At 38.3% G+C, this 26,629-nt stretch overlaps 1 protein-coding gene across 2 annotated transcripts; it reads left to right on the forward strand.

The window, feature by feature from the left end:
- The first annotated feature begins 1,904 nt into the window (after positions 1 to 1,904).
- stk40 (serine/threonine kinase 40) lies at positions 1,905 to 24,721 on the forward strand. 2 transcript variants are annotated; one of them, XM_051131314.1, is made up of 11 exons: positions 1,905 to 2,101; positions 5,704 to 5,830; positions 6,174 to 6,259; positions 7,658 to 7,801; positions 8,742 to 8,966; positions 9,961 to 10,013; positions 15,102 to 15,217; positions 19,209 to 19,353; positions 19,728 to 19,847; positions 20,113 to 20,197; positions 21,424 to 24,721. In XM_051131314.1, exons 2-11 carry the CDS (start codon positions 5,713 to 5,715, stop codon positions 21,640 to 21,642), a joined length of 1,311 nt encoding a protein of 436 aa, XP_050987271.1. In that variant the 5' UTR covers positions 1,905 to 2,101; positions 5,704 to 5,712; the 3' UTR covers positions 21,643 to 24,721. The 2 variants fall into 2 exon arrangements, with proteins under 2 accessions (XP_050987271.1, XP_050987269.1); XM_051131312.1 differs by lacking the exon at positions 1,905 to 2,101 and adding an exon at positions 2,988 to 3,201.
- The last annotated feature ends 1,908 nt before the right edge of the window (positions 24,722 to 26,629 follow it).

Below are 26,629 nucleotides of genomic sequence, written 5' to 3' on the forward strand. Positions count from 1 at the left end.
TCCTAAACATAACTCCACCCATTAGTTCACGCAGAGGTGGAGCTGGACATCCAGGGGGAGCTGGAGGCCATTAGAGTCTGCAGTGAGCAGTACTTGACTCTACCGGCTGCAACTCTGTATCTACACAAACTTAGTGCCGGTCACTTTCAGGCGCTGCGTAATATTATTGCGCCTGCTGCACCCATGGTACGGCAGCAAAGTTCCTTGATTATTACGCCAGAATGAGAGTATAGTTCCTAGTCATATCAGCCTAGAAAATCATAACTTTTCATTTCAGTCTTAGTACACGATGTAACTACAAAAGAGTCAAGTTTTAAATAGGAAAAAATATCGTCATTATATATGGTCATTTCTGAGTCACATTTGTCTAATCTGATTCAATGATCTATGCTAAGCTATGCTAAAAATGCTAACGTTACCGCCAGACCCGGAGATCAGCTGAACGGATTCGAAAACGGTAAAACTCAACTGTTTTACGCTAAAGGAGTTGGAAAATGAGCCTATTTTCAAAAAAAGTGGAGTGTTGTTTTAAAAGTCACACAAAATCAAACAAGTTAGTGCTTCTATGTGAACACTAGATGGCGCAATGGAATAATGCAGCGTTGTTGACATTTGGGAAACATAAAGATTACCTTGGTTATCACAAATGCAGTGTTTTTAGCAGAAATAATTATAGAAATAGTCACCAAAAAGGAGTCGCTTCAATGTAAGCTTGTGTCATCAGATACAGTAGAGTTTTAGTGTGTAGGCCTACATTTAAACATGTTGAACACCCATCTGAATTTTGTAATTAGTCTTAATGTGGTTTTATGTGAAGGGAATTTAAACGTTATGAAAAGAAGCTCCTGTTGTTGCATTTTCCCCCTAACCCTCCAAGTCTCTATGGCACATGCTGTATAAGCACTTGAACTGTTATGACTTTTCCAGGCGAGCAATACTGAAAACCCCTGTGTTCATCTGAATAGTCGTGGGAGACGAATCTCGCACCCACACAGTTATGAATGAATCGCTGTCACATTTGTTCCTCCATGGGAACGAGCTTCTGTTTTAATTACCTGTGCTTTTTTTGACTCCCACAGCACAAAATATTTTGACACGATGCGACTGTGCACTGCTGCATTTGTGGGACACTTGATCTTCTAGGATATCATGATATTATTTTCACATATACACCGAAGAAAAAATACTTTGAAACTATTTGGGCTCAGAAATTGCACAATAAATATGCTAATAATATTAAAATAAAACAAATTATACAATTATAGATTATATTAATATACAAATGAATTATAAACTGTTTAATTGACAAAAAATGATGGCTTTCATATTTGGACACATCTCAGACCTCAGTACATTTTAACTTCTCAGAGAGAGTAAAGCTATAAAAATGAGTGACTTAATATTTCTTGGAAATACTGTGGAAATAAATTACATCATCCTATTTTGGGAAACCATCAGAAGGGTCACACAAAGCCTCCATGTTATACAAAACTGTGCAAAAACATACAACATGCACATTGAAATGTATTCATAATTTTATGATTTTGCAGGATAAAATTACAGTAATATTTTAAGTCACACAAATAGCCTCATTTTAAAATTTTAAATATATTATTTTCCCAGTAAAACACTAATTCCAAGAACAAGAGATGGTTATTTTAAGTAAAGAAAAGTAACGAGGAGGAATATAAAAGCTAAGTCCAGACATTATAGTAAGGTGTGCGCTCGTGAAATTTTCCTTGCAGTCTTTTTCAATTCCACTGCTTCTTTATCAGACATGGGCACTAGTAAAGTATGATTCACAGTTTCCACCCCACACACCGTGGGTTGGCCAATGTTTAGCCACAGGCTTATAAAAGTGTTTCATGTGGTTTAAGGCAAAGGCCATGCTGAGTCAAGACAGGAAGACAGCACAGCCTTAAATCAGTTACTGCCCTTTAAAACACTCTCTGTTTGACATGCTCTGCACCAGCCCACTGAATTGAAACTTGCTGTAGTGGGTGAAGCTGGTTAGTTTTGGGGGATCTAAAATTGGATACGATCTCGAGGGTCTTGTGCATGCAAGAAACCCCGGAGGTGTGCTGTACTCGCATGAACAGAGGTAGATTATTATTTATCTATTTACCCTTTAGTCTTGAATGTAATCATTGTGTCATGTTTATTTCACCTGGCACTGATTCTTGAGACACGTCCAACAGCTTTATCTGCAGCTTCTTAAAGTAACATTTCCACTATTAAATTAATTAAACATTATTTCTAGAATGTTTTACCACAAATGCAACATATATTTATGAATTCTCTCTCTCTAGCAAAATTATGACATATATGATAACTGTCCTCAATGTCCTCATATGTCAAAACTTTAATATTATAGTAATAGCTACTTGCATATTTTAAAGAAACGTTACTATGATGGAGCTTAAACTATCCTACACCGAAAAAAAAGTTGGTATATGAATTTTCACTCATAAATTTTTAGTAAATTTCACAAATTACAAAGAAGCAGCAGGTAATATATTGAATTATATAAATTCTCCAACAATCTGTTTTATTTATGTTGAAAAAAAAATAATTTTAATGCATTAATTCAGTGAGTGATTATTATATTTCTAAATATTTAGAATAAATATTTGCCACATTATTTTGTTTCTGGCAGCTGTTGAACCATATTGTGTGATTATAAGCAAAAACAAACGTGAGGAATATACGTTTTTGTTAGTATTGCTTATTAAGAGTCAGTTTTTTATATTACGTATGGCGATTGGTTTCCGTCGTAAAGCATTTAAAAAACCCTGCATATTTATCAAAACTTGACTGAAGTTATGCAGTAGTACTCTACTGCTCATTTACATAGTGCGTACGTTTATCATTCCACACTAGTCGAAGAATGCCAATCTCAAGAACGCACGTAAAGGGGCGGGAACACCAAACAGCGTTTTCTATTGGCCGCGGCGCTCCGTCACTCACAGCATGTGCGTCATTTCCGTTGTCAGGTGGTGCTGCTATGGAAAGATGTGATCAGTTGTCCTAAGAAGGCTTTTCCCTCAAAACCTCTGTCGGTAATCGTGAAATTTCTCCAGTTCGCTTGAAACAAACCGCGTCGTGGTGGAGTGTAAATGTCGGTGCACCCCTGCTGAACATTTAATCGGCCCGAAATGAGTGGGAATTAGTGTACGACAGAGGATTCCCTCGGTGGTTTTGGTAAGTTGTTAAATGGCCCGTCGGTCGGCTGAGGAGATTTTCACAGTCCGTTAAAGGGACACGGTGAACTCTTCAGCTTTCTGGGCTTTCATTTCGTCTTGAAATTCGTACAAACACGCTTTTGCAACGATTAAGCTGTCGTCTTTTTAAACATGCTGCGACGTAGACTATATAAGCACGAATACAAAGTAAAATAAGCAAGTTTCGCTTGCAAATACTGACGTTAGACGACTCGAGTAGGCTTGTTGCTTTGTTTTCTTACACACGCTTGTACAAGTCATTTATATTAGTGATTATTGTTATAATTTTACTTGTAAGTTAACTGGTTGACAGCGTTCGTCAGTGTACGCCGTGTACTCGGTTGTGATCACATTGCAGCGCTCCTGTCTCTATTCCCTTCGCTGTCGTTTTAGCTATAAATGGAAACATTAGTCACTTGTTTTTACACATCACAAATTCTAGACATCCAAATATCAAACAAAACGTGTGCAAAAACGCGCATCTGATACGGGTTGCATCGAGCTGCCAGCCGGTGCATCGGAGGTTGCCAGGTTCTCAAGTTTGCATGCAGTGACAGCTAGTATATTTAGATCTAATAAAATATTAAATGTTCTGCTACTGTGTGTATCAGAGCGTTTAAATCCTGCAGGGGTGATATTTCACTTCCCTGATGACTGCGATGTGTGTATAATGCCATAAGATGACCACACTGCACCCATTCAGTCTGAAAGCAGTATGAGTAATCCTTCATATATAGCGTGATTTCATCATCAGCATGTTGATGTTTAAGGGGTGGTTCGCCAAAAATCGTATGGTTGTTCATTGTTTAGTGTGATTTTTATTAGTTCAGTCGAACACAAAAGATGCTAGTATTATAGACTAAGCCCTGGTGAGACGTCTAGCATCTCTTTTTGTGTTCCACAGAAAAACGTCGTTTGAAACAACAGGAGGGTGAGTGAGTAACTGATGTGTGCTTCCTGAGAATTCCATTTATTAGCTTTGAATTGGATTCAAGATTGTATGCATATGTGCATCTTACGGTTGGTGAGAGAATTTGAACTGCATTTAGATCTGGCATGACGTGAAATGATTACAGATGGTTTATTACCAACCATGGAGTCTTTCGTTTCCTTTGAGGTTACAGGTCACATTCTCAGTCTTGGTTGTGCCAATGCAAAGACACGGTCTTTGCAACGAGCTGTGGCGTTTTAAAGATGTCAGATCTCCAATAATGCGTGTCAAAAGGGTTGATGAGAAAGCAATCACGTCTCTCACCCCCGTCTGTCACATTGTCAACAGTCTAGGTCCAGAAAGACAAAAAGCTGCAAACGTGTGAAATGATCTGCAATAACTGCCAACTGTACCCCCTCCTACGTCCTCGAGACAAGCTGTGTGATCTGTTGCAGAATTACATTTCAATATCTCTTTCATTCAAAATTACGATGTGACCAAGCTTATAGCTTAAATGTGAATCACAATTTAAAATTCATATGCCTTTGCATGTATTTGCTATTGCACACTGATTGTCATTTTATCAATGGGAATTCATGCCTAGTCTCTGTATTGTGCCTTAATTTAAACAGAGTTGAGATTGATTTTGAACAGCCCAGGCCCCAAGGGGTGCAGAACTGTCTGTGATGCTAAATGCGCTCTCCCACTCCCTGCTCGCATCGTGATACGATGTCTGGAGGCTGCGTGTGTCACGCTACCATTGGTGTCAAACAGCAGCATTTCATATTTCTGACAAATTGCTACCAGTGCAAACCCCAGGGCTTGTGTGAATCACGCTGTATCCTTCCATAGCACCACTTGCCTTTCTGTAGAACCACAGAAGCGATCATCAGTTTATACAAGAAGGCGTTATTTTGAAAGAACTCTTTCATCCCGAATGTTTGACCATAATTAATGCACTTCTTGTGATATCTGAATGTTTTTGTTTTCGAAACGCACCGGTCAGTATTGCAGTCTTGTAATATGCAGATTACGCCACAGAGATTTGCAGATAAACCCATGCAGATTAAGGAACGGAAGGATTACAAATAGTGAAAGGGAAAAAAATGAATTGCATCAGCAGAGGTTAAGATTCATGGGCTATTTTAGTCCATTTGAGAGCCGAAGGTGCTGAACGTTTGCCTTTCTCGAGCGACTTGTGGTCAGCGGCGCCATTTGTGAATGGGCTTCTGTTGTCTATCATGGATTGTCTATCATCAACAGTTCACACCTGCTGCTAATCTTTGCTCATGCAAATGCATGTGGACCTGATGGGTTGTCATTCATACAGGGACAGAGTTGTTAATGGCATCTGACTGTTTTGAGGTGTCGGGGAGGGCATGACTTTTGCTAGATCTCCTTCCCCCACCTGTTATTTGTCCTTTTTATAACTTACACCTTTGTGGTGGTGTACTGAAAGACCTCAGTGGATTGGCTGTTGAATGGAATGCATGTATGAATCTGGTTGCATGTATGAGTTAAGTATTGACGATTTCCCAAACCCTTTTTCAGATCTGCAGAATGTCTAAACGGCGTGCTTCGGAACGAGGGGCCGGAGAGTCATCCGGCAGACCCAGCAAGCTCCTTTGTCCTGGGATATCTGGCAACAATGCTAAGAGAGCCGGTCCCTTTGTTTTAGGTAAGCCGCCTAGGGTAATGCAAGTGAATCTTTAACATTAGCCCTATCTTTTTGTGTTTCTATGCAAGTAAGAGGAGGCCTCTGTTTGCAAAGAATTGCAGGAATGTTTTAGATTGACGGCTTCACTTTTGAATCCGCAGGACTTTCCCTGTATGCCACTATCACACTGCCATCTTGCCTTTGAAATGCACCCGTCACACTGCTATTTGTCGGGTGCTGGTGGTCTAGGGTGCTGTGATAAGAGTGTTTATGATGGGCCTTGAGGGGAATTGCTGTGCTCTGTACTGACTATACATTTTGCGTCTGTTCACACTTTTTTTTAAATTCCTTCCCATCTCAACAGGCCCACGGCTGGGAAACTCTCCCGTGCAGAGTATAGTGCAGTGTCTAGCCAGAAAGGATGGGACGGATGATTTCTACCAGCTAAAAGTGAGTACTTTTTTAGGCCTTGTTTACATGGGTGTTAACATCCAGCACAAGTGGTCAGGCGAGACAGATCACCGTTTATATCTGGCCCCAAATTTATGTCTTGTGACTATTTGTGATCAAATTGCATTGAGGGGGGGAGTTTGTTGAGTGATACTATCATGAAATGGTGGTGCTGGATATCGATACAGAGTTCCTGATTCAACTAAAAGTTCAAAAGTTTGGGTGTTTTATTTTTTATGTTTTTTATTCTTATCAAGGCTGCATTTTTTAAAATTAAAAATACATTTAAAAACTGTTTTAATAACTGTTTTCTGTTATTGTGAAAGCTGAAATACAATTTCAAGTTTCTAAGAATAGAACATTCTAAAGAACAGCATTTTTATGCGTTTTATTAGAAATGTTCTATCCACCTTTTTCCTCAATGCGGAAGTAAGCCTATGGGTGAGACTTCCGGTTTACTATCTGCTATAGGGAATAATGAGAACAACAATGTGCAGTAAACAGTAAAACTGTTTGCACTACAAATCAGTGTGCTCATAATGAAGATTATGCATTAAAATAATATGGTAAGACACACCAATTTGCAATAGCAAGCAGCAAAACGAACTGTTTTGTACAGCTAAAAATAGCTGGATGCTGATGACACTGAAAGGCAGATCCATAAAATTTACAAATGGCTGTGGCCACTCTTACGGGAAGAAAAAGGTGGATAAACATTGACATGTTGATGTTTATTCAGTATCTGCTATGATGGATTCAGTGAAAAATCAACCAGACTTCTATCTGAAGATCTAGATTAACCAAAAAAAAAATCAATGTTTTTAACCCAACCCTACAAAATTTTGTCTCTGTTTACATCTTTATTGGTTATTGGATCAGCCAGAATGGCTTTTAAAAACAGATGTGAGGCGATACAGAAAGAGACAGTTTACAGAACCCCTCCCATGTGATTCAAACGTGTCCTGGCCAGGGAAGTGAGACTGCTTCTGCACACAAAAGCCCCTGTGTGTCTCACTGTTTGCATGAACCTTTGACCTGCGTCAACAAATCTCCACAATACTGTCCAATTCATGACTGACTCTGGTTTGGAGATGACCATCAAACCTCTTTGTTTATGGACCAGAATGTTTGACTGAAAGGTGCTTGTCAACCTGGCGTCTAACCTTTTGACCCCATTCTTCCATGCCCCTGAGTCTAGTGTCCCTCAGATGTGTTGAAGGACATGTGAGGGACTTATCTTTGTCCTCTCTGTAGATAAAGCCTTTAATGGACCCTCTGTATTGCCTCAAGATCATTGATAGCTTAGTATGCCATCACAGTGAAGATAAGAGACTCCCAGGAAGGTTTAGAACAGGATCTAGTGGTGTGGTATCTTCTTACCTTCGACCTTTGTTGTAGATTCTCACCCTGGAAGAACGTGGGGACACAGCAGGAGAGACGCAGGAAGAAAGGCAAGGGAAAATGCTCCTGCATACAGAGTATTCCTTACTGTCACTGCTCTCCAACCAAGAAGGAGTGGTGCACCATCACGGCCTCTTCCAGGTAAGACCAATGCTTCAGTTCTGGTTTGAGGAACACAATTTTTTTTTTGTGTGTGTGTGTTCAACTTATATAGGCTTGGAATGTGAGGGTTTCGAATCTTATATTCATTAATTCTGTTTTTATTAGCTGATCAGCGTACACATCTGTCCACAATCCGCTTTCAAAATTGCACTAAGAGTTGTTTTGGAATCTGGCTGTGCGTCTTTGAATCAAAATTGAATCGATTTGTGAGATGCCTAAAGATTTCCTCCCGCACTGTATGTTCTCAGTCCCACGACTTAATTTGTTTTTTCATTGTTCCTTCAGTTGTTTTCATTTTCATCACAAAGTGTTCACAGTGACTCACCACTTACTTTCTCTTTAAGCGAGACGGTTTCTTTTTTCTCTCGCTCTCTTGTGGCTGTTTTTCAACTATATCTAGACCTCTCCTTTCTTCCCCGGTGGAAATCGGCTGCAGAACAAGCCGTACTGTGCTGTCAGGTCCATTCATTGAAGCTCACGGTATTGATTGGTTTATTATAGCTTTTCTCTAGAGTGGGCCAGTTAATTATGGATCGCCTCTTGTGTTCGAAGGCGCAGTCATTGCAAACACAAACCACACTGCCGATCGATTCGTGGCCCTCGTTTGACCCTGGTCTCAGGTGACCGAAAAACGGCTTTCATCATTCAAGCTGTTGCACATGGCGAGGCATACAGGAGAATCGCTGCTGTGCTTTTTGTAAAACTAGTCCATTAGCTTCATCTTGTTCTTTAAACCCCGTATTTTCTTCTTTCGCTCCATTCAAAAGCTTAATGGTGCGGCTATGTGGTCGTTTGCTTTGTTGCTCATTGTTAAATGCACTGCCGGGTTGTATGAGGTAAGGTCTTTTATGCCCTCCCTGCAATTATTCTCTGCACAAAACTTTTCTAACGCATTATCTCTTTCACTTCTCCGTCTCAGGACCGCTCCTGTGAGATTGTCGAGGACATGGAGGCCAACAAAGTGCGGAAGATGAAGAGACGAATCTGTCTGGTGCTCGACTGCCTCTGTGCCCACGACTTCAGCGACAAGACGGCCGACCTCATCAACCTGCAGCATTATGTCATCAAAGAAAAGCGACTGAGCGAGCGAGAGGCCATCGTTATTTTCTATGATGTAGTGAGAGTGGTGGAGGCATTGCATAAGGTGAGCTGCCAACTGGTTTGAAAGTCACTGTGAAATCAAAAGTTTTTCTTGACAACTTTCTTAATGGTGCTAGCAATCCCAAATTAAGGAATTTGTTTTCCAGGGAATGCAGGAACTGATAAAATGTTAGTTAATATATAGAAATTGTTTAAATCATTATTTAATCATTGTTTATTATATTTTGAATTTTTTTTATATATATTTTATTTCTATTTTAAGTGTTAGTCATTTTATTATTTGCTTTTTGACATATTTAAATATATCTCTAATTCACTTCACGTTTAGATTGTGTAATTTTAGTGCATAAATATTTATTTCAGTTAGTTGCCTAGGCAATATTTTCTAATTTTCATTTGCTTTTCGTATTTTCATGTAATATTTACACTACCAGTCAAAAGTTTTTGAATAGTAAGATTTTTAGTTTTCTGCTCATCAAGTCTGCACTTATTTGATCCAAAGTACATCAAAAACAGTAAAATTTTGAAATATTTTTACTATTTAAAATAACTAGGAGTAACTTCTATTTGAATACATTTTAAAATGTAATTTATTCCTGTGATTTTAAAAAAAATAAAAAAAAATAAAAACTGAATTTTTAGCATCATTATTCTAGTCACATGACCCTTCAGAAATCATTGTAATATTCTGATTTGCTAAAAAAAAAAAAAAAAAATATATATTATTTATTTATTTATTTATTTATTTATTTATTTATTTATTTATTTATTTATTTATTTGATAAAATGTAAAAGTGGTAAAATCCTGCAGTTTTTTTTCCTCATTGAAAGTTTTGTTTTATTTGGAAGTTTGTCATATTACAGAAGTAAAATGGTTGCACATGACATTTTATGTTTACTGTGTGACTCACCCTGAATTAAGTTGGATGACTGTACATGGCGTTTTTCTGTACTACACTGTAATGGTAACTTTTAGGTTGCATGCTCTCCAGAGTTTAAAAATATATAGTAACTGTTCACTGTTTTTGCCTTCGTAGAAGAACATCGTGCACAGAGACTTGAAGCTTGGAAACATGGTGCTTAATAAAAGGTAAGACTCCTCTCTTCCTTTCTCTTTTACCTGCTGTGCTGGTAGGGTTTTCTGTGCGCTCAGCCCTCTGTTGGGGTTTCATGGAGCACCGTCTGGCCTCATTGACCTCCCTCCTCTTGAGCTCTTAGCGAGAGTGTGATTCATCCCCACAGGCTGAAAAGGGAGGGGGAGGGAGCAGTGGGAAACTATCCCAGTTAAAACGAGTAGGCATGGAACGTGCCCCTGGTTCGTTCCCTGGAAAAAAGGAGAGGATGATGGAGCCAGGAAAGGGGGGCGGGCGGGTGATGAAACCGCACATGCTGGCTCGAAGGCAACTGAGGTCGGCAAGCATGGTGAATCGGATAGGCCTAGCGGAATTCCCAATCCCTCATCCATAAAGACCCTCTCCAAACACCATATGCGCCGCGTGCGTTTGTGTGTGTTTTCTGCCGCGTGTGTGGAACGGGTACGCTTCTAACCACAGTTCTGTTGTCTCTGCCATTTCAAATGTCCCCAGGAACGAGAGACTCACTGACTAATTGAAAATCTTCAGTTCTGCCTGTCACATTTGCCAGCATGTGCTGCTCGCTGCTGAGTTCTCGCATATTGTAGTTCGGTCACATAAGTGCACAGCTTGTCTAATTATGAAACCCGTCACACCGTATAAGCTCAGTGGCATGTGTAGTGAGAGGAGGAGCGGAGCTTGTTTCTTTCATCTTCTCGTCTTTCCTTGTCTCTTTACGGGCAACTGTACTACTTGCGTCCTGGCTGGTTGCATTGAAGGTATGCGTTATGTACCCTTTTTTTGCCATTACCCCTTATCAAGCTAAGATAAGGCAAAGCCTAGAGTTTTTCAGTCAGTAAATAATTTTTAGAGCAATTTTTCTTTCTTTTTTTGAGCAACTACCATGCTTTTGACTACACTACTTGACTTATTATTTGCGGTACGAGAAATTCCAAACTAAGTCAAATAATTTGCGATCCAGCACTAAAAGTCCTGATCTAAATTGATTGATCGTGATTAATTTGAAAGACATGTTTGATAAGTGAGATCTGTTTGAAGTCCTTGAAAATCAAAAAAGTAGTCCTGAAATTTCATTTTACAGTATCTATACGAAATGATTTAAAATAGAAACTGTTTTTCTGTATTTTTGATCAAATAAATGCATCCTTGGTGAGCATATGCAAATTCTTAAATAAAAAAAAAAAATAAAAAAAAAACCCTTGCAGACCCCAAATTTTTGAATGGTAGTTTACAAGTAGACATTCAAGGAAGAGGATGTGTCTTGGTGGTTGTTTTTGTGGTGTGTTGTGTGTGTGTGTGTGTGTGTTTTTTTTTTTTTTTTTTTTTTTTCCCCTCCTCATCTTTCAGAAATGCACCTGGCAACTTAGTGGGCAGCACCTGGCAACTTAGTGGGCAACACTTTGCAGTTTATTTATAGACCTGTATGCCCACAAATTACTAAAGCTGGTTTTTGCACTAGAAATCTAATTTGTAAATGTCAGAGCTGTGGCAGTGCAGTCTTGGGTGAGGAGAGATTGTGTCACTTCCCGTCCCACTTCCTCTCTCTTCTAGTCCTGTTGATTTAAAAAGTGACAGGAAAGCAAAATACACTGGGTAGAATAAAATTCAAAATATAGCTAGGCCAAAAATAAAACAGCTTGGCGAAGTTTTCTCCGAAAGGAGTTGGGAAATTATGAAATATGAAAATTGAGTAACACGTGAGTTTCAGTGCATTTGTGCCTGGGGTTTTTCTACTTCAATTTTTTTTTTCCATCTTGCATGTGCCGTTGTTGAGTCAAGCATTTTATGCCTGTTTCATGGAAGTCAATTAAAAGGATAGGCATGGACCAGTATATCATTGCTGAAAAAAGAAAACTTCCACACATACTCACACTCGTCATTGGACCCTATGGTGATGAAACCGAGCAGTCTGGTCTGTCTGCTTCAGTTCAGCAAGAAAGCAGAACACTGTGTCCCAGCTGGAGATAATACAACCCTCTGCCAAAGGATCCATAGCTCAGAGCTGAGTCACACTCACGTAACGCTGGCAGAGCTCTCTCTTTCTCTTTTTCACTCTCCAAATACCCCTCTGATCCTACTGTCTGTGTGACCCTGCCCAGCCGGCAGACTGTTGGCTTTGGGTGGAATGGAAAGTACTTGGTATTAGTCATAAGTGGTCCATGAAATGTACACTCTTTATTTTATAAATTTTTTGGGGGGGCCTTCAAAAACCACTGGTCCTAATCAACCTGTGCAAGTTATTTTGTCAGGCGTTTGTTGCTATTACTTGCCATACCCTTTTTCACTCCTTCACTGCGTATACACTCTTCAGAGAGCACCATATGGCTGTCACCTCTACAAAAGTGAACAAATTGCCTGATCTGCACATTTGCTTTCACTATTAGCTTTGTTCCTCTTACAACCTTGCTTACCCAAGCAAAGGAACTCCAGTACCAAACAATTGCATCAAAATCCCACATTAACCTCACCCAGCAGGGGCAGTTCTGACCGGATTTCAGCATCAAGACTTCCTCTTGCGTTTAAACCATTTAACTTTTCCCATCAACAGGGGCTAATTTTAGCAGCACTGAGAGACCGGGAGGCTTCTGGTCTCTTCACATGAGCAGGAAGAAGAGAGTGAGCAATAAGAATGTCCTGAGGAGAAATGCTTGCTGACTCTTTTGCTTTTGCTCGGGGAACCGAGGCACATGGTCATGATGAAGCCATATATTAAGGCTAAAACTATTAAGAAGATGAAAAGTAGCAGGAGTTAAGTGCAGCTTGTCAAAAACAAAACACTTAAGCCCTGTTTACACTAGTGCGTTTTCATTTTAAAATGAAGGCTATCCTCATCTACACTGGTGTTTTTACTGCATTTCAGAAACGTTCTACACAACCAAAAATGCATGTCACATGATCATTTCGTAATGAGCATGATATTGTTGTTTACACAGATAAGCCAAGCGAATGTGGCCAAGCACGCATTGTTTTCAAAAGTCTCTGTTTTGGTCCGTTTTCACTGAAACGCAACCCTAGAATTTTCAAACTAAAACGTGTCTGCAGTGTTTTCGAAAGTCTACAATTTCAAGGGTCGAAAACACTGGAGTAGTGTAAACTACAGGTGAAACTGTAGCAAAGGGTATGTGTAAACATAGCATTGAAACTTTTGAAATTGTTGACACCACAAGAAACTGCTATGCTAAAAGGCGCAGTTATGCCTTACAAGACGACACTCGTTACACGAGTAGTTCACTTCCAGAACAGATAATTTACAAATAATATGCTTACCCCTTTGTCATCCAAGATGTTCATGTCTTTCTTTCTTCAGTCATAAAGAGATTGTGTGTGTTTTTTTTTTTTTTTTTTTTTTTTTTTTTTGAGGGAAAACATTTCAGGATATAATGGATATCTGTGGTGCCCCCAAGTTTGAATTTCCAAAATGTAGTTTAAAACCAGCTTCAAAGGGCTTAAACAATCCCAGCCGTGGAAGAAGGGTCTTATTTAGCGAAACAATTGGTTGTTTTCTAAAAAAATAACTTAACTTTTTAACCACTAACACTCGTCTTGGTCTTGCTATGCGTGAACTGTGTGTATTCGTGTTTATGACACTTAGGGTATGACGAAAAACTACCATCAAATTTTTTCCTCCAAGTGAACCTGCTAAGATTAAACGCCCTTTACAAAAAAAGGTAAAACAGCGATGTAGGACGATTTTGAAGTTGGATGAGAAAATGAGATGGGAATTTGGGAGCGAACTACTCCTTAAGTTTGCTTCATCTAACCATCATTTAAAAAAAAACTTCTGAATATATTATAATCCACATAAACATTTAACAAATCATCAACCGTTTGTCCTCTAGTGCAAGCCATCTGAAGCTTAGCAGATCTGGTTTATGCATGAAAATATTTGTCGTTTTGGCTATTAATGCAGCATTAAAAATAAACTGAAATTAAAAACTTGAACCATTTATAACTGGTACAGATGCAACGTAGGATGGAAAGCCTAAACGTGTTTTCCACACAGTCAATTGTGACTAATCTCTTTTCTCTGTTAATCTAATTTAATCATGACCCTCCTTTTTAAATGAAGATGGTAATCAGCCGTAAATCAGTAAAGAAACTCTGCTGGGAAAAATCAAGCTTCAGGAACGGGCCTGTTTGTAGCTGTTAGGCGTAAGTGTGACAGTCACTTTCAGGGTGTGAAAGTGAGAGCGTAACTGGGGAAGCATGGGAAAAGAGGATGTAGCTGTAGTGGTAGAGGTTGTTTTTTTTTTTTAGTGGCGGGAGATTACAGCTGTGACTGTGTGAAATCTCACATTGGAGGTCCCCCAGTTCATCTGTCTGCTGACGTGTTAGTTTTGCTCATTGTAAATGTGAATGCATTTTTTACGTGAAAGCATTCTGTATGTTAGAGTGCTTGTTTTCATTGCATGCCTGTCACTGAAAAAAAGTGTCGTTCTTTCCTTTCTGAAGTGCAAAGATTAGTCATCCCTGAGCTTGTGAGAAGCCACAGGTGACTCACTTGTTTGTCAAGTGCAGTCACGGTGTGTTCTGTCATGTTGGGTTCTGCTTTCTGGAAAGGCAGAATGGCTCCCTGCCACAGATTAGATTTAATGACACAGACAAAAATATCAGAGGCATGTTTGCGCAGATACAAAAACGACTCGCCTAACAACAGTTAGAGTTTCGTTTTGATGTGCATGTGTAGTGTAAAAAAAAAAAAAGTGTTTTTATGTATATACCCACATTGTATTCCACTAATCCAAACAGCAGGACTGAATTGAATGTTGGCATCCAGAGTGATTATTTGAGGGTGAACCTCAAACATGCACATGTCTATCACAGTCATATTAAAGTCATATAACGCCACAGAATTCAAGGGAAAAAAATATTTTATATTATTTTGGTTGATATTACCAAACTCTGTCCCCTCTAAACATCTGCATTTTATTTTTATTTCTGGACAAGCTAAGTCACATCCCTGGACGTGTGTACTAAGATGCACATCATGGATTTTACAAGCTATCTTTTTAATCTAAACAGTGTGACTTGATGCGAGAATTCATGCTCGTTCTTTGACGTCATTGGTGTCTTGTGTTCTGCAGGACCCATCGGATCACCATCACAAACTTTTGCCTTGGCAAGCATTTGGTGAGTGAGGAAGATCTGTTAAAGGACCAGCGAGGCAGTCCAGCCTACATCAGCCCAGATGTCCTGAGCGGTGAGAATTCAGCTTCTGTGTATGTGTGTGTATGTTTATGTGTGTGATTCACATGACTCACCCTCCATGTCACCACTGTAATCAAAGCTCATAAACCCAACCACCTACACGGCCCTAATCAGGACAGCAGTCACAAACCGTCAGCATGGATGAGCAATAGTTAGATTTATTGAAGTCATTATTTTTGTTGTGTGCCGCAAGACTTGACCTGTTAGCTCATCAACGACTCGATACCAAAACTCTTCCCTTAAGCTCGTTGTCAAGGCCTTGAGCAGATCTCAGCAGTGCGACGGATCAAATTAACAGCAGTTGTATCACGAGGTGTATCTTTCCAAACAATCACTCTCTCTGTGTGGAATTGAAGTTCACTCAAGTGATGTAATTTCATTACATGGGGACTCGCTGTTTATCTTACGTGTCAAACGTTTATGTAGCACAGTCCAGTTAGCCCTACTCAATAGTTAATGCAAAAAATATTTTGACCTTTTTTGGTCTCACAAATTTAGGCTACTTGATATTGTTTTCAGAGATTAAAAAAAATCAAGCCTGCTACAGATACTGCCAATTGTGATTAGCTTGTGTTTAACCAAAAATATTTCTAAAGATTATATATATTATGTGTACTTGTAAATATACACAGTACACACACATATAATATGTAACTGCAAACTTTTGTTTTGGATATGATAGATCGTGATTAATTTGTTTGACAGCACTTAATTTAAATTTTTAATTTCTTTGCCTTTATCAGGATAGGACAGTATGTAGACACACACATAATATGTAAACAAACTTTTATTTAGAATGCGATTATTCACGATTAATCGGCTTGACAGCACTTTATTTTAATTATAATTTTTATGGGTTTTTTTTTGCCTTTATTATGATAGGACAGTATGTAGACACATAAAATATGTAAACAAACGTTTATTTTGGATGCGATTTAATCACAATTAATCAATTTGACAGCACTTTTTTATATTTATTTTTGGTGGGGTTTTTTTGCATTTTATTATGATAGACACTATTATTATGCATTTTATTATGACACTATGTAGACGCACATAATATGTAAACACAATTTTATTTTGGTTGCGAGTAATTGCGATTAATCGATTTGACTGCACTTTTTAAATGTATTTATTTTTATTGGGGAGTTTTTTTTGCATTTTATTAGGATAGGACTGTATGTAGACATGTGTAAACAAACTTATTTTGAATGCGAGTAATTGTGATTAATCGTTTGACAGCACTTTAAAAAGTGTATTCAATATTTGTGTAGATGCACATATAATGTATAAAACTTTTATTTTGGATGTGATGTGTTGTTTATTTGCTTTTATTAGGATAGGACAGTATGTAGACACACATAATATGTGTAAACAAACTTATTTTGGATGTGATTAATTGTGATTAATCGATTTGACAGCTATTTTTTTTTTTTTTTTTTTTTTTTTTTTTTGAGGGGTTTTTTGCCTTTATTAGGTTAGAACAGTATGTAGACACACATAATATGTAAACACAAACTTTTATTTTGAATGCGATTAATCATGATTAATCGATTTGACCGCACTTTTTTTTTTTTTTTTTTGGTTGGGGTTTTTTGCCTTCATTATGATAGGACACTATGTAGACAAACATAATATGTAAACACAAACTTTTATTTTGGTTGTGAGTAATTGCGATTAATCGATTTGACGGCACTTTTTAAATGTATTTATTTTTGGTGGGGTTGGGTGGCGGGATTGGGAAAGGTCTTCAAACTTGGGACACCCAAAATGCATTGGCGCTATACGTAGGCTATTGCCGCTGATTTGGCACTTTTTTTTTTTTTTTTTTTTTTTGTTACATTGCAAAGTGAGTAGGACTGTCAATAATGATGCATTAAGCATGCAAATACATTCATATGGTTTCAAAAACCTGTGTATTACGGCATCACAGTCACCTGCTCTCTGAGATGCTTTTTGTTTTGAAGACACAATCAGGTCAGTGTAAAATTTAAATGAAGCAATATGATGTTGATTTTAAGTGCATAACTCATTTAATACTGAAACCTCATTTAAAATGTTTAAAATGTCTGTTCTATCCAATAGTTTGTTTGTGGACTGTGTGTTCATCACGTGAACTTTGCGTGCAGGGTGCTATGACACAAAGAACCCTGCTTTTAAATCTTGTTCGTTTAGTTGACTCACAGGCTAAAATATCAAACAGCACCACCTTTCCAGAACTGTCTTTCATGTGTTTTCGGGGTTTTTCCAAGAGCTGTATGGATGTAGGCTATGGTAAGATGGTGCATTCCGAGCATGCATGTTAAATAGAGGCGCAGTCAAACTCTTGTTTGCGGTCTCCATTCACAGTAAAATGACAGAAAGAAACCGGGAGTAAATCAGTCGAATATGACAGCAGAACAAAGGGAGAGCTGCTTCAGTGAGTCATCACAATGAGTCATGCCGAGAGGAACTACTCTTCCTGCTCTCTCTCTCTCCCTATCTCTCTTCCTCTCACTGTTTTTCCATTGCTCACTCTCTCTCATCTCCCTCTCTTTCGCTTTCTCATGCGTAGGGTCAAAGTAGAAGCAGAGAATGCGTACCTTACAGAGAAATATACCATATAAATCATGCTGTTTACCAAACAGAAACCTACCCAATTAACCCCTCGTTTAAAAGCTCCCATGACTCATTTGTACTCTTCTGGCACATTGTGTTCTACCCATTTATGGTGGTAAACAAAGCAGTATAGTGAGTGTGAAGAGGTTTTGGAGACTTTAAAGGATTTTGACACTATTGATCGCATATGTTTTATATTTACACTTCCATTCATTAGTTTTAGGTCAGTTCGATTATTCTAATTAGCTCGTTGTTTGCCAACGAAATTCCTTAGTTGTCTTGTCAGACTGGCGCTATCTTTATGGGCTGAGTCAGGGGTACTTACCGGCTCCCTGACAACAAAATATTATCTTCTTCAACATGCATAAGATTGTCATGCTTTTTAAAATGCTTTAATTGTGTGTAATCACAACTTCTGATATTTGTTGTTCCTATTGTCTGTGTATAAGCTGCAAAGCTTGATTGATAATGTATTTCATGCTAGAGAATGAATGCAAATGCTTCTTAAAACATGCGTCAGTGTTCTCTTTTATGTCTTGCTTTAGCAAAACAAGTGTTTAGTAAAGTCAATAGCAGCTGCTTACTTGTTTATAGTTAACTACCGGAAGAACACATCCTGTTTTAATAGCACAGAAAATTTAACGTAACTACCAGTCAAAAGTTTTTGAACAGTGGGATTTTTAATGTTGCTTTTTTTGTTTTTTGTTTTTTTTTGTTTTTATAAAGAGTTCTCTTCTGCTCTCCAAGCCTGCATTTATTTGATCCAAAATACAGCAAAAGCAGTAATATTGTGAAATGTTTTTGGTATTTAAAATAACTGCTTTCTATTTGAATTTTTTTTTAAATTTATTGAATGATAGTAAATTATAGAAATTAAAGAAATTAATAATTTTATTTAGCAAGGATGCTTTAAATTGATTGAAAATGATGATAAAGACATCTGTAATATTACAAAAGGTTTCTGTTTCAGAGAAATGCTGTTCTTCTGAACTTTCTATTCATCAAAGAAACCTAAAAAAATTCTGCTCAGCTTTTTTCAACATAAATGTTTTTTGAGGAGCATATCAGAATATTAGAATGATTTCTGAAGGATCATGTGACTGGAGTAATGATGCTAAAAATCAGCTTTGAAATCACAGGAATAAGTAACATTTTAAGATATAATTAAATAGAAATCAGTTATTTTAAATGGTAAAAATATTTCAAAATTTAATGTAGGCTTGGTGAGCAGAAGTGAAAAAAACATCTTACTGTTCAAAAACTTTTTGACTGGTAGTGTACTTGAGTAGGGTTTGTTACTCAACTAAGAGAAATTTCCAGTCTGATTGAATAAGCAAATGGTTTTAAAGCTTCTTGTTAAAATTGCACTTTGTGTTTCCATGTAGGTCGACCATACCGCGGTAAACCCAGTGATATGTGGGCGCTCGGTGTGGTGCTGTTCACCATGCTCTACGGCCAGTTCCCGTTCTATGACAGTATACCTCAAGAGCTCTTCCGCAAGATCAAAGCAGCAGAGTACTCCATCCCTGAGTGAGTCTCGCCATTATTTCTCGAATCAAAATTTTTAATTGGCAAATACTGTGGTGGCCCTTGTTTTAAAAAGGATAGTTCACTCAAATATAAAAGTGTCATTGTATATCAAAATTTTCTTTGAATTGTGATTTAAAATGTTATGTTCCTCACATAAAACTGTATGAAAAGATGTAAGGACCACTTTTGTGGTACTTTTGCGCACCTAAAAATCACTGGTTCATTATTAATAAATGTTTTGTGTTCCATGGATGAAAGTTAGTTATATGGCTTTGGAATTATTATTTTTTTGGTGAGCTGTTTCTTTACATAAGCCTCTAAAATGTTTTGCAGATGGAAATGCTTATGTGTTTGTATCTGTTTCGTTTGTGCAGGGATGGGCGGGTATCAGAAAGTACAGTGTGTTTGATCAGGAAGCTTCTGGTGCTTGACCCCCAGCAGAGGCTCACAGCCACCGAGGTGCTCGAGTCTCTGAGTGCCATCATTGCATCCTGGTGCGTCCCGTCTCTAATGTGAACCAAGATTGACTTTATAGTTCCATTTTTAGCCGAGACTTCTTGTCAGTGTTCACATAACTTCTTAGGAATTCATGTGATAGGGTGATGTCATTTTAGGTCAGCGATGCTGTCTCGCCACATTTTTGCAATCCAGTGCAGTTTTCTTTCAGTCATGCATTTAAACATCCCTTGGACGTTGATCTGAAAATTCCGATTTGTCATTGACTGGTTTTGTTTTTGTTTTTTTTTGTTTTTTAAACAGGCAGTCTGTGTCCTCACTGAGTGGCCCTCTACAAGTGGTGCCAGACATAGATGATCAGCTTAACCACCCTGAACATCTTCAAGAGGTCAGTATCGCTTGAAGATGTTACAATAATACGAAGGTTTAAAGGTGAAGGACCTTTTTTATGAAAAACAATGTGTAAATCATTCTTTAAACCAGTGGTTTTAGTTGGTGCGTGTATATAGTTAAGGGCAAAAGTTTACATACACCTTACAGAATCTGCAAAATAAGAGGGATCTTACAAAATGCATGTTATATTTTTATTTAGTACTGACCTGAATAAGATATTTAACATAAAAGACATTTCCATATAGTCCACAAGACAAAATAATAGTTCAATTTATAAAAATTACCCCATTTAAAAGTTTTCATATGCTTGATTCTTAATACTGTGTTGTTACCTGAATGATCCACAGCTGTTTTTTTTTAGTAATAGTTGTTCACGTGTCCCTTCAGGTCCCACAAATTATTTGGTTTTCCAGATTTTTTCCACAAGATCAGGGTAAATGTCACTTATTTTGTCCTTTGGGATACAAGTAGCTTCTGAAGGGCAGTACTAAATGAAAAAAGTATGATATTTAGACAAAATAAGAAAAATATACACCTCTTCATTATGTTCAAAAGTTTACACCCCCGGCTCTTAATGCATCAGTGAGCGTTTTTTAACCTTCTGTAATAGTTGCATATGAGTCCCTCAGTTGTCCTCAGTATGAAAAAATGGATCTAAAAATGATAGTCAATGTTGGAAATGGTTCAAATACACAGAAATGCTGAAAAACCAAAGAATGTGAACCTGAAGGATTTTTCTGAAGAACAGCAGGCAATTTAACTGCTCAGGACAAACAAGGGACTCATGAACAACTATCACTAAACAAATAAAACCAAACCAAAAAAAAACAGTTGTGGATTATTCAGGTAACACAGCATTAAGAATCAAACGTATGTAAACTTTTGAATGGGGTCATTTTTATAAATTCAACTATTTTCTTTTGTGGACTATATGTAAACGTCTTTATGTGAAATATCTTATTCAGGTCAGTACTAAAACAATTAACAATGAACATTTTGCAGATTGTGCAAGGTGTATGTAAACTTTTGATATCAACTGTATATAAAGCTATGTTAATAATGTGGTTTATAGGGGGCATTTGAATATTGCGTTGGACAGTGGGGTAAAAAAAAAAATGCCTTTAGTGGCATTGAATCATGGCTGATAATAGAAACTTCCTCTTTAAACTGCATGATGAGTTACTTTCTGGCACTGAAACAGTCTCTCATTGTCCCCCCCAGGCGAAAGTGACAGAGGAGTCGTCTCAGTACGAATTTGAGAACTACATGAGGCAACAGCTCTTGTTGGCGGAAGAGAAGAACACTATTCACGAGACCAAGAACTTCCTCAGCAAGAGGCATTTCGGTAACGTGCCTCCGGTGAGGCGCCTTGGCCATGACGCTCAACCCATCAGTCCTCTGGATGCCGCAATACTGGCCCAGCGCTTCCTCCGGAAGTAGCGCCGTCATTCCGCCCACAGGCGGGGGTCACCGGGAGTGGAGCGAGCCACGGAACTCGGGCGCACACTTTTATGTACTTTTGCGTGTGAGAGTGAGTGTGTGTGTGAGCACGCAGCATGAGTCTGGCAGACACAAACACGGGCCAAGGAACAGCTCTGCGCTCTGTTGCTCATTTGTCGGCCCAGGACACAAACTCTTGCCTATGGGCGGCACACACAGGTCTAATGAGACTCTGACCACCAACACCACCTCCACCATGCCAATCCTTGCCCTCACACATACACACACACACACACTTTCAGCAATACCCCAACAGAATCATGTAGCAGATCTCACACAACCACCCGTTTTTCCATCCGCCTCTCCCCCAGCACTTTCTACAGGAACGCCTCGGATCACATGATCAACCCTTTTGTTCTGTTCCACTCCCATCTGTATCTATGACTGCAAATCTACCTCTTACCATTTTTCTATCTCTCCATTTCCTCCTTAGTCAGTTTTTACCAACGCTCTCCGTTCTTACGAAAGCAGGACTCATTATGTTGAGGGGAGACAAGCACAGAGCATTAGCATTGTGGTTGTGTAACTATTCTGTGTCAAAACCAGTGATTGGTTTTTCCTCACAATCTAAATAAGCTTTTCCTCCTTCCTCTCCTACTAAAACGGTAGCATTTTAAGTAAGATTATTCTGTTTTTTCCATTGAAGATGTTAAGTATCACAAGTTAGAAAGCTAAAAACCTCATATTACTGAAATCATAGCATCGCATGTTTCTCCTTCCTCTCTTTGAATGGGTTTCTGTTGGCAGCTAGCATCTGTGTCTGGATGCACTCAACCAAAAGCATAACTTGGCATCCGAAACCGGCCGATACGGTACGTTATTCTCAATCGGAAGGCAGCAGAAAGACCAAGACCACCATTTCCTCTACATTCGACCAGCGGACTCTCAAGAGCTGGGCTAGGTGGTACTTTTGTGGGTGTCACACAGGGACTTCTCTTTGAAAAAGACGAGGTACGGGACAGCTGGTGATGGGATGAAACTGTCAGGAAGCAGGGCGGCTGAGCCGGCAGTCATGCGGAAGTCTAAGCCAAGATAAGCCCCGTAAGCACAGCCCTTAAGCCCTCCTTTCCTTTTGTGTCCCTCCGTCTAGAGTGCTCACCCTCTGATAGCATGCCAAGCCATCAAAGTGCATCTTCTGCCGTGTCCTGTATCTCCGGTGCTTTCGTTCCCCACACAGATTTCAGCTGCAGCTCAGGGATCGAGGATTGGCCGCTAGGGAACGTTTTTGGCCACAGTGATACAAGGAAACCCATTGCAATAGGGGATTGTTTCTTTTTGTTTTTCCTTCATATTCTCTTACCTACCGCTCATTTCCTTGAATGGTTATTAAACGCTTCATGATCACCAGGAAGGAAATGCCATGAAATTCACTCCTCTCGATCTGTTTCTCATGCAAGGAAGCAGATTCTCAATGACTTTCAGTCCTGTTTTAAGCTACCCCATGTGTATAAAGCATAACTGTGGGATATCTTGCCTTAGATTATCAACAGAACTCAACCGTGAGCAGTGAATATGTACTTTTGATGCTAGAATATATCTTAGTATACTAGGCGGTTGGCTTGCATCGACCTGTGGACCTGTGGCTTAGTTTGCAATGCCTTTATGTCTGGCTCCACTCATGTCATTAGATGAAAAGGTCATTCAGTACTGTAGATCTCTGAGCTCCTCTAGCTTGGCTCGTCCTTTTAATCTCCACTTTAATTTCCTCTTTTGAAGACGTGCAGCCTGGTAGTATATCCGTACCTTTGTTTTCCTTTTAATTTATTTGCCGTTTTAAATTTTTTTTTTTTTTTTTTTTGATCTGCCATGGTAAATGTAGAGATCATGTATCACTCAAAAGCATTGCTGTGATCTCTCACGTTTTTTTCCTTCTATCTTCAGTGAAGGTTTTGTTTTATTGACTCTTTCCCTCTTTTTTTTTATTTTAAATTTCTTGAATAATTATTGCAACAATCCTGTCGGTATATTAAGCTACACTAATTAGGAGACTGACTTTGCATAGCTCAACTAAATTATCGTGCACATTAGCATGACATGTAGAGTTTATATTGCGAGATAAGGATGATACCGCACTCTGGCCAGTGTGAAAGACATCGTAATGGGCGTCAATAACGAACCCCGATGTGGGGTATTATTATTTCGAAAGAATCGCACCTATGTTTCCACACAAGCCACCATTAAAAGCATTAGTTTTTCCCACCTCAATGTGAATATATTTGGTTGTAAAGCAGTATTGTAGTGGATAATACGCTTGACTTGAAAGAAAAGGACTTTTTGTGAGCAAATCGGGAGTCCTTTCCTTATTTTCAAAAAGTAGTGCCTCAAGGCTCTATCCTAGGTCCACGTAGAGTTCTCACAAAAGCCATTATAACAGAAAATTTGTATAGTTGCAATATGGCTGCTGTTGATGTGGTTACGTAGTCTGTACCCAAAACTTAGACGAAAGAAATTAGTAAATATTTCTGTTTAATATGCCCCCCCTTCCCCCCTTCCTTGCATAGACAGTTTCGTAATGTCCAAATTCTGTCTGCAGCATGAAAAGTGTACGTTTTTCAGCTCTGTATACAAGCAATTAGTGCATGATTCTAATTAGCAAAGACGTGCCACAAGATGCAGCAGAAATTGGAATGGATGTGGGTGTTTTGCAAATGACGAATACTCCAAAACGAAGATATTGCAAGGGAAGATACGGAACGTTGAGTTTGATTTGGATTTTCTTTTCTTTTTAGGCCACTTTGCAGATGTTTCATAAATTGGGAGATTTCTCTTTGGAATTGTTACTTTTTTTGATCTTTTACTAAAACTGGAAAATCTAAATCTGGTGTAAAACAAAATATGATGATGAAACTGGTCAAAAGCCTGAACGTTTGATGTTGTAAGCTGCTCGGTTAGAATGGTGTCAAAGAAAAAAAAACTGGGTAATTGTACAGAAATGAAAAACAAATTTGTATAAAAGACATATTTTTGTACTTCATCAAATCTCTACATGCATGTCAGCAATAAACTTTGATATGGAAAATCTTGTGTCTCTGTGTGACTTAAGTTTGATTTTGCATTTATTATTTGAAAGCACTTTTTTAAACGGTGCATCTCTTTGATATTAACATTAGACTTTCAGTCAAATAATCTTTTTTTAACATTTATTTTATTTAATTCTCAGTTGCCCTTTATTTTAGGTTACGTTTTTTGAGAGCAAAATCCTTGCATTTTAGGTGCAGTTCTGCCCTCTTGTGGTAAACCTGTTAAATAACATTCAAGACTTTTTACACCGATGCCCAGACAAATTTGATCTCTCATCTCAGTCTGAATTCAATGGATTTGTTTCGATATGATATTGAAAGCAATTACAAAGTGTTTCATTGTAATGTCATTCTGACTAACACTTAAGCTACAAACGGTTTTGTTTAGTTTAAAAAGACTGTTTATTGACTTGAATGCTATATTTCATCAGTTACTCATCGAGTATCAACAATTCCCCTTTTACAGAATACTTTTACCCCAGGACTTTGTGTATTTGTGCTCATTAATCATCTGAATCTCTGTGTAGATGTTGGATCTCTGAGGTTGCTGGTCATTATTCACCTTTCTCTCCTGAATTAAGATGTGTGCCAGAATAAGCTTCAACGTGAATCAAACCTTATTAATCAAGACCTGGACACGTAGGACTGCTTTGAAGCTAACATTGTAAGTCCAACGCATTAAAATACACTCCCTAGTGTTGTAAAACCAACTTTAGCTTAATAGCTTTCAAGCCACTTAATCTGTTGAAAGCATATTTTGACTGGAACTACTCCTTCAACCCATGAGTCCTCTATCGTTTTGAACAGCAAACAAACATGATGCACACAAGGCATCCATATGAGCTCTCGAACAAAACTCTGCTCGCAAAGCAAATTCCTCAGCTATTTGTTTTCATTTCGCTGTGCCTGTCCCTGGTGTACTCAAAACAACACGTGGGAGTTTACATACGAGATTTCCAGAGCACATTGTGAACATCCTTTATTGATGATTTCCTGTTAAAACATCCTCAGAATGCAATATGTGCAGGTCCTGCTGTTTTATAAGATTTTTGTAATGGCTCAGTCTGCCTAGGGTTAATGGAGCAAATTTGAAGTGTTTGATAAATGATGTTAGTGCTCCCCTGGGGTTCAGCACTAGTTTTACCACTCAGAATCACCATTAAATGTGTGAACCGCTACGCCTTACAGCAATGCCCACATTAAAGACAGTGCTGGCTAACTCAAGACACTAGGGTTAAATTGGAGACATTTGTAGTCAAAGCTTTGTTGTGGGTTGTGTACTGCAGGCATTGAAGTTTCTAATCATATGAAGCTTAGTTGGCAGTGGTTCACATTTGGTTACATTTAAATGTTATTTTATTATGATCATATATTAAACTATTTATGTTAGTTTTTTCATTGTTACTTTTTAAATTTTAACATCGCAATGTGTATTTTCTTATTTTTATATTATATTTCAGTTACATTATTCCACCTTTAGATAGCACAGAGTCAGCAGTAAAGACTTTTATATTGAAAGAGACTGCAGCAGGGTTGTAAACTAGGGCTGTTCGATTCCGAAAATTTTGGAATCGAGTCTGATTCCGATTCCTGGTTCTGGAATCAATGGGATTCGATTCCAAGAATCGATTCCTCACTGTTTTCGATTCTTGTTTTTTTTTTTATTTTTTTTTTTTTTTTTTTTTAGATCGGAGGAACCTAATTTCGCCATCACTGTAGGATATAAAATCTTAGAAAGTAACTTTTTCATAGCTTTGTTTTTAAAAATTATGATACATTTCTGTGTTTAAATTATTTTTATCTGCATTGCAATTAGTCATACCCCACAGCAATGTACATGCCTTTATTGCATGAATAAAACAAGAGGCGTACAGTTCAGCTGAATGATGTAACAAACTGTACACTGA

The sequence above is a fragment of the Labeo rohita genome, chromosome 16 (genome assembly GCF_022985175.1).
Source record: "Labeo rohita strain BAU-BD-2019 chromosome 16, IGBB_LRoh.1.0, whole genome shotgun sequence".
Lineage (NCBI taxonomy): Eukaryota > Metazoa > Chordata > Actinopteri > Cypriniformes > Cyprinidae > Labeo > Labeo rohita.

What these genes read in the sequence shown, in the direction of transcription:
- stk40 (XM_051131314.1), top strand. Translation starts at nt 5,713, where the DNA reads ATGTCTAAACGGCGTGCTTCGGAACGAGGGGCCGGAGAGTCATCCGGC. An exon ending in ACCATCACGGCCTCTTCCAG is followed by an intron (nt 7,802 to 8,741) that starts GTAAGACCAATG and finishes TCTCCGTCTCAG; the next exon opens with GACCGCTCCTGTGAGATTGT. An exon ending in GCAGAGTACTCCATCCCTGA is followed by an intron (nt 19,354 to 19,727) that starts GTGAGTCTCGCC and finishes TCGTTTGTGCAG; the next exon opens with GGATGGGCGGGTATCAGAAA.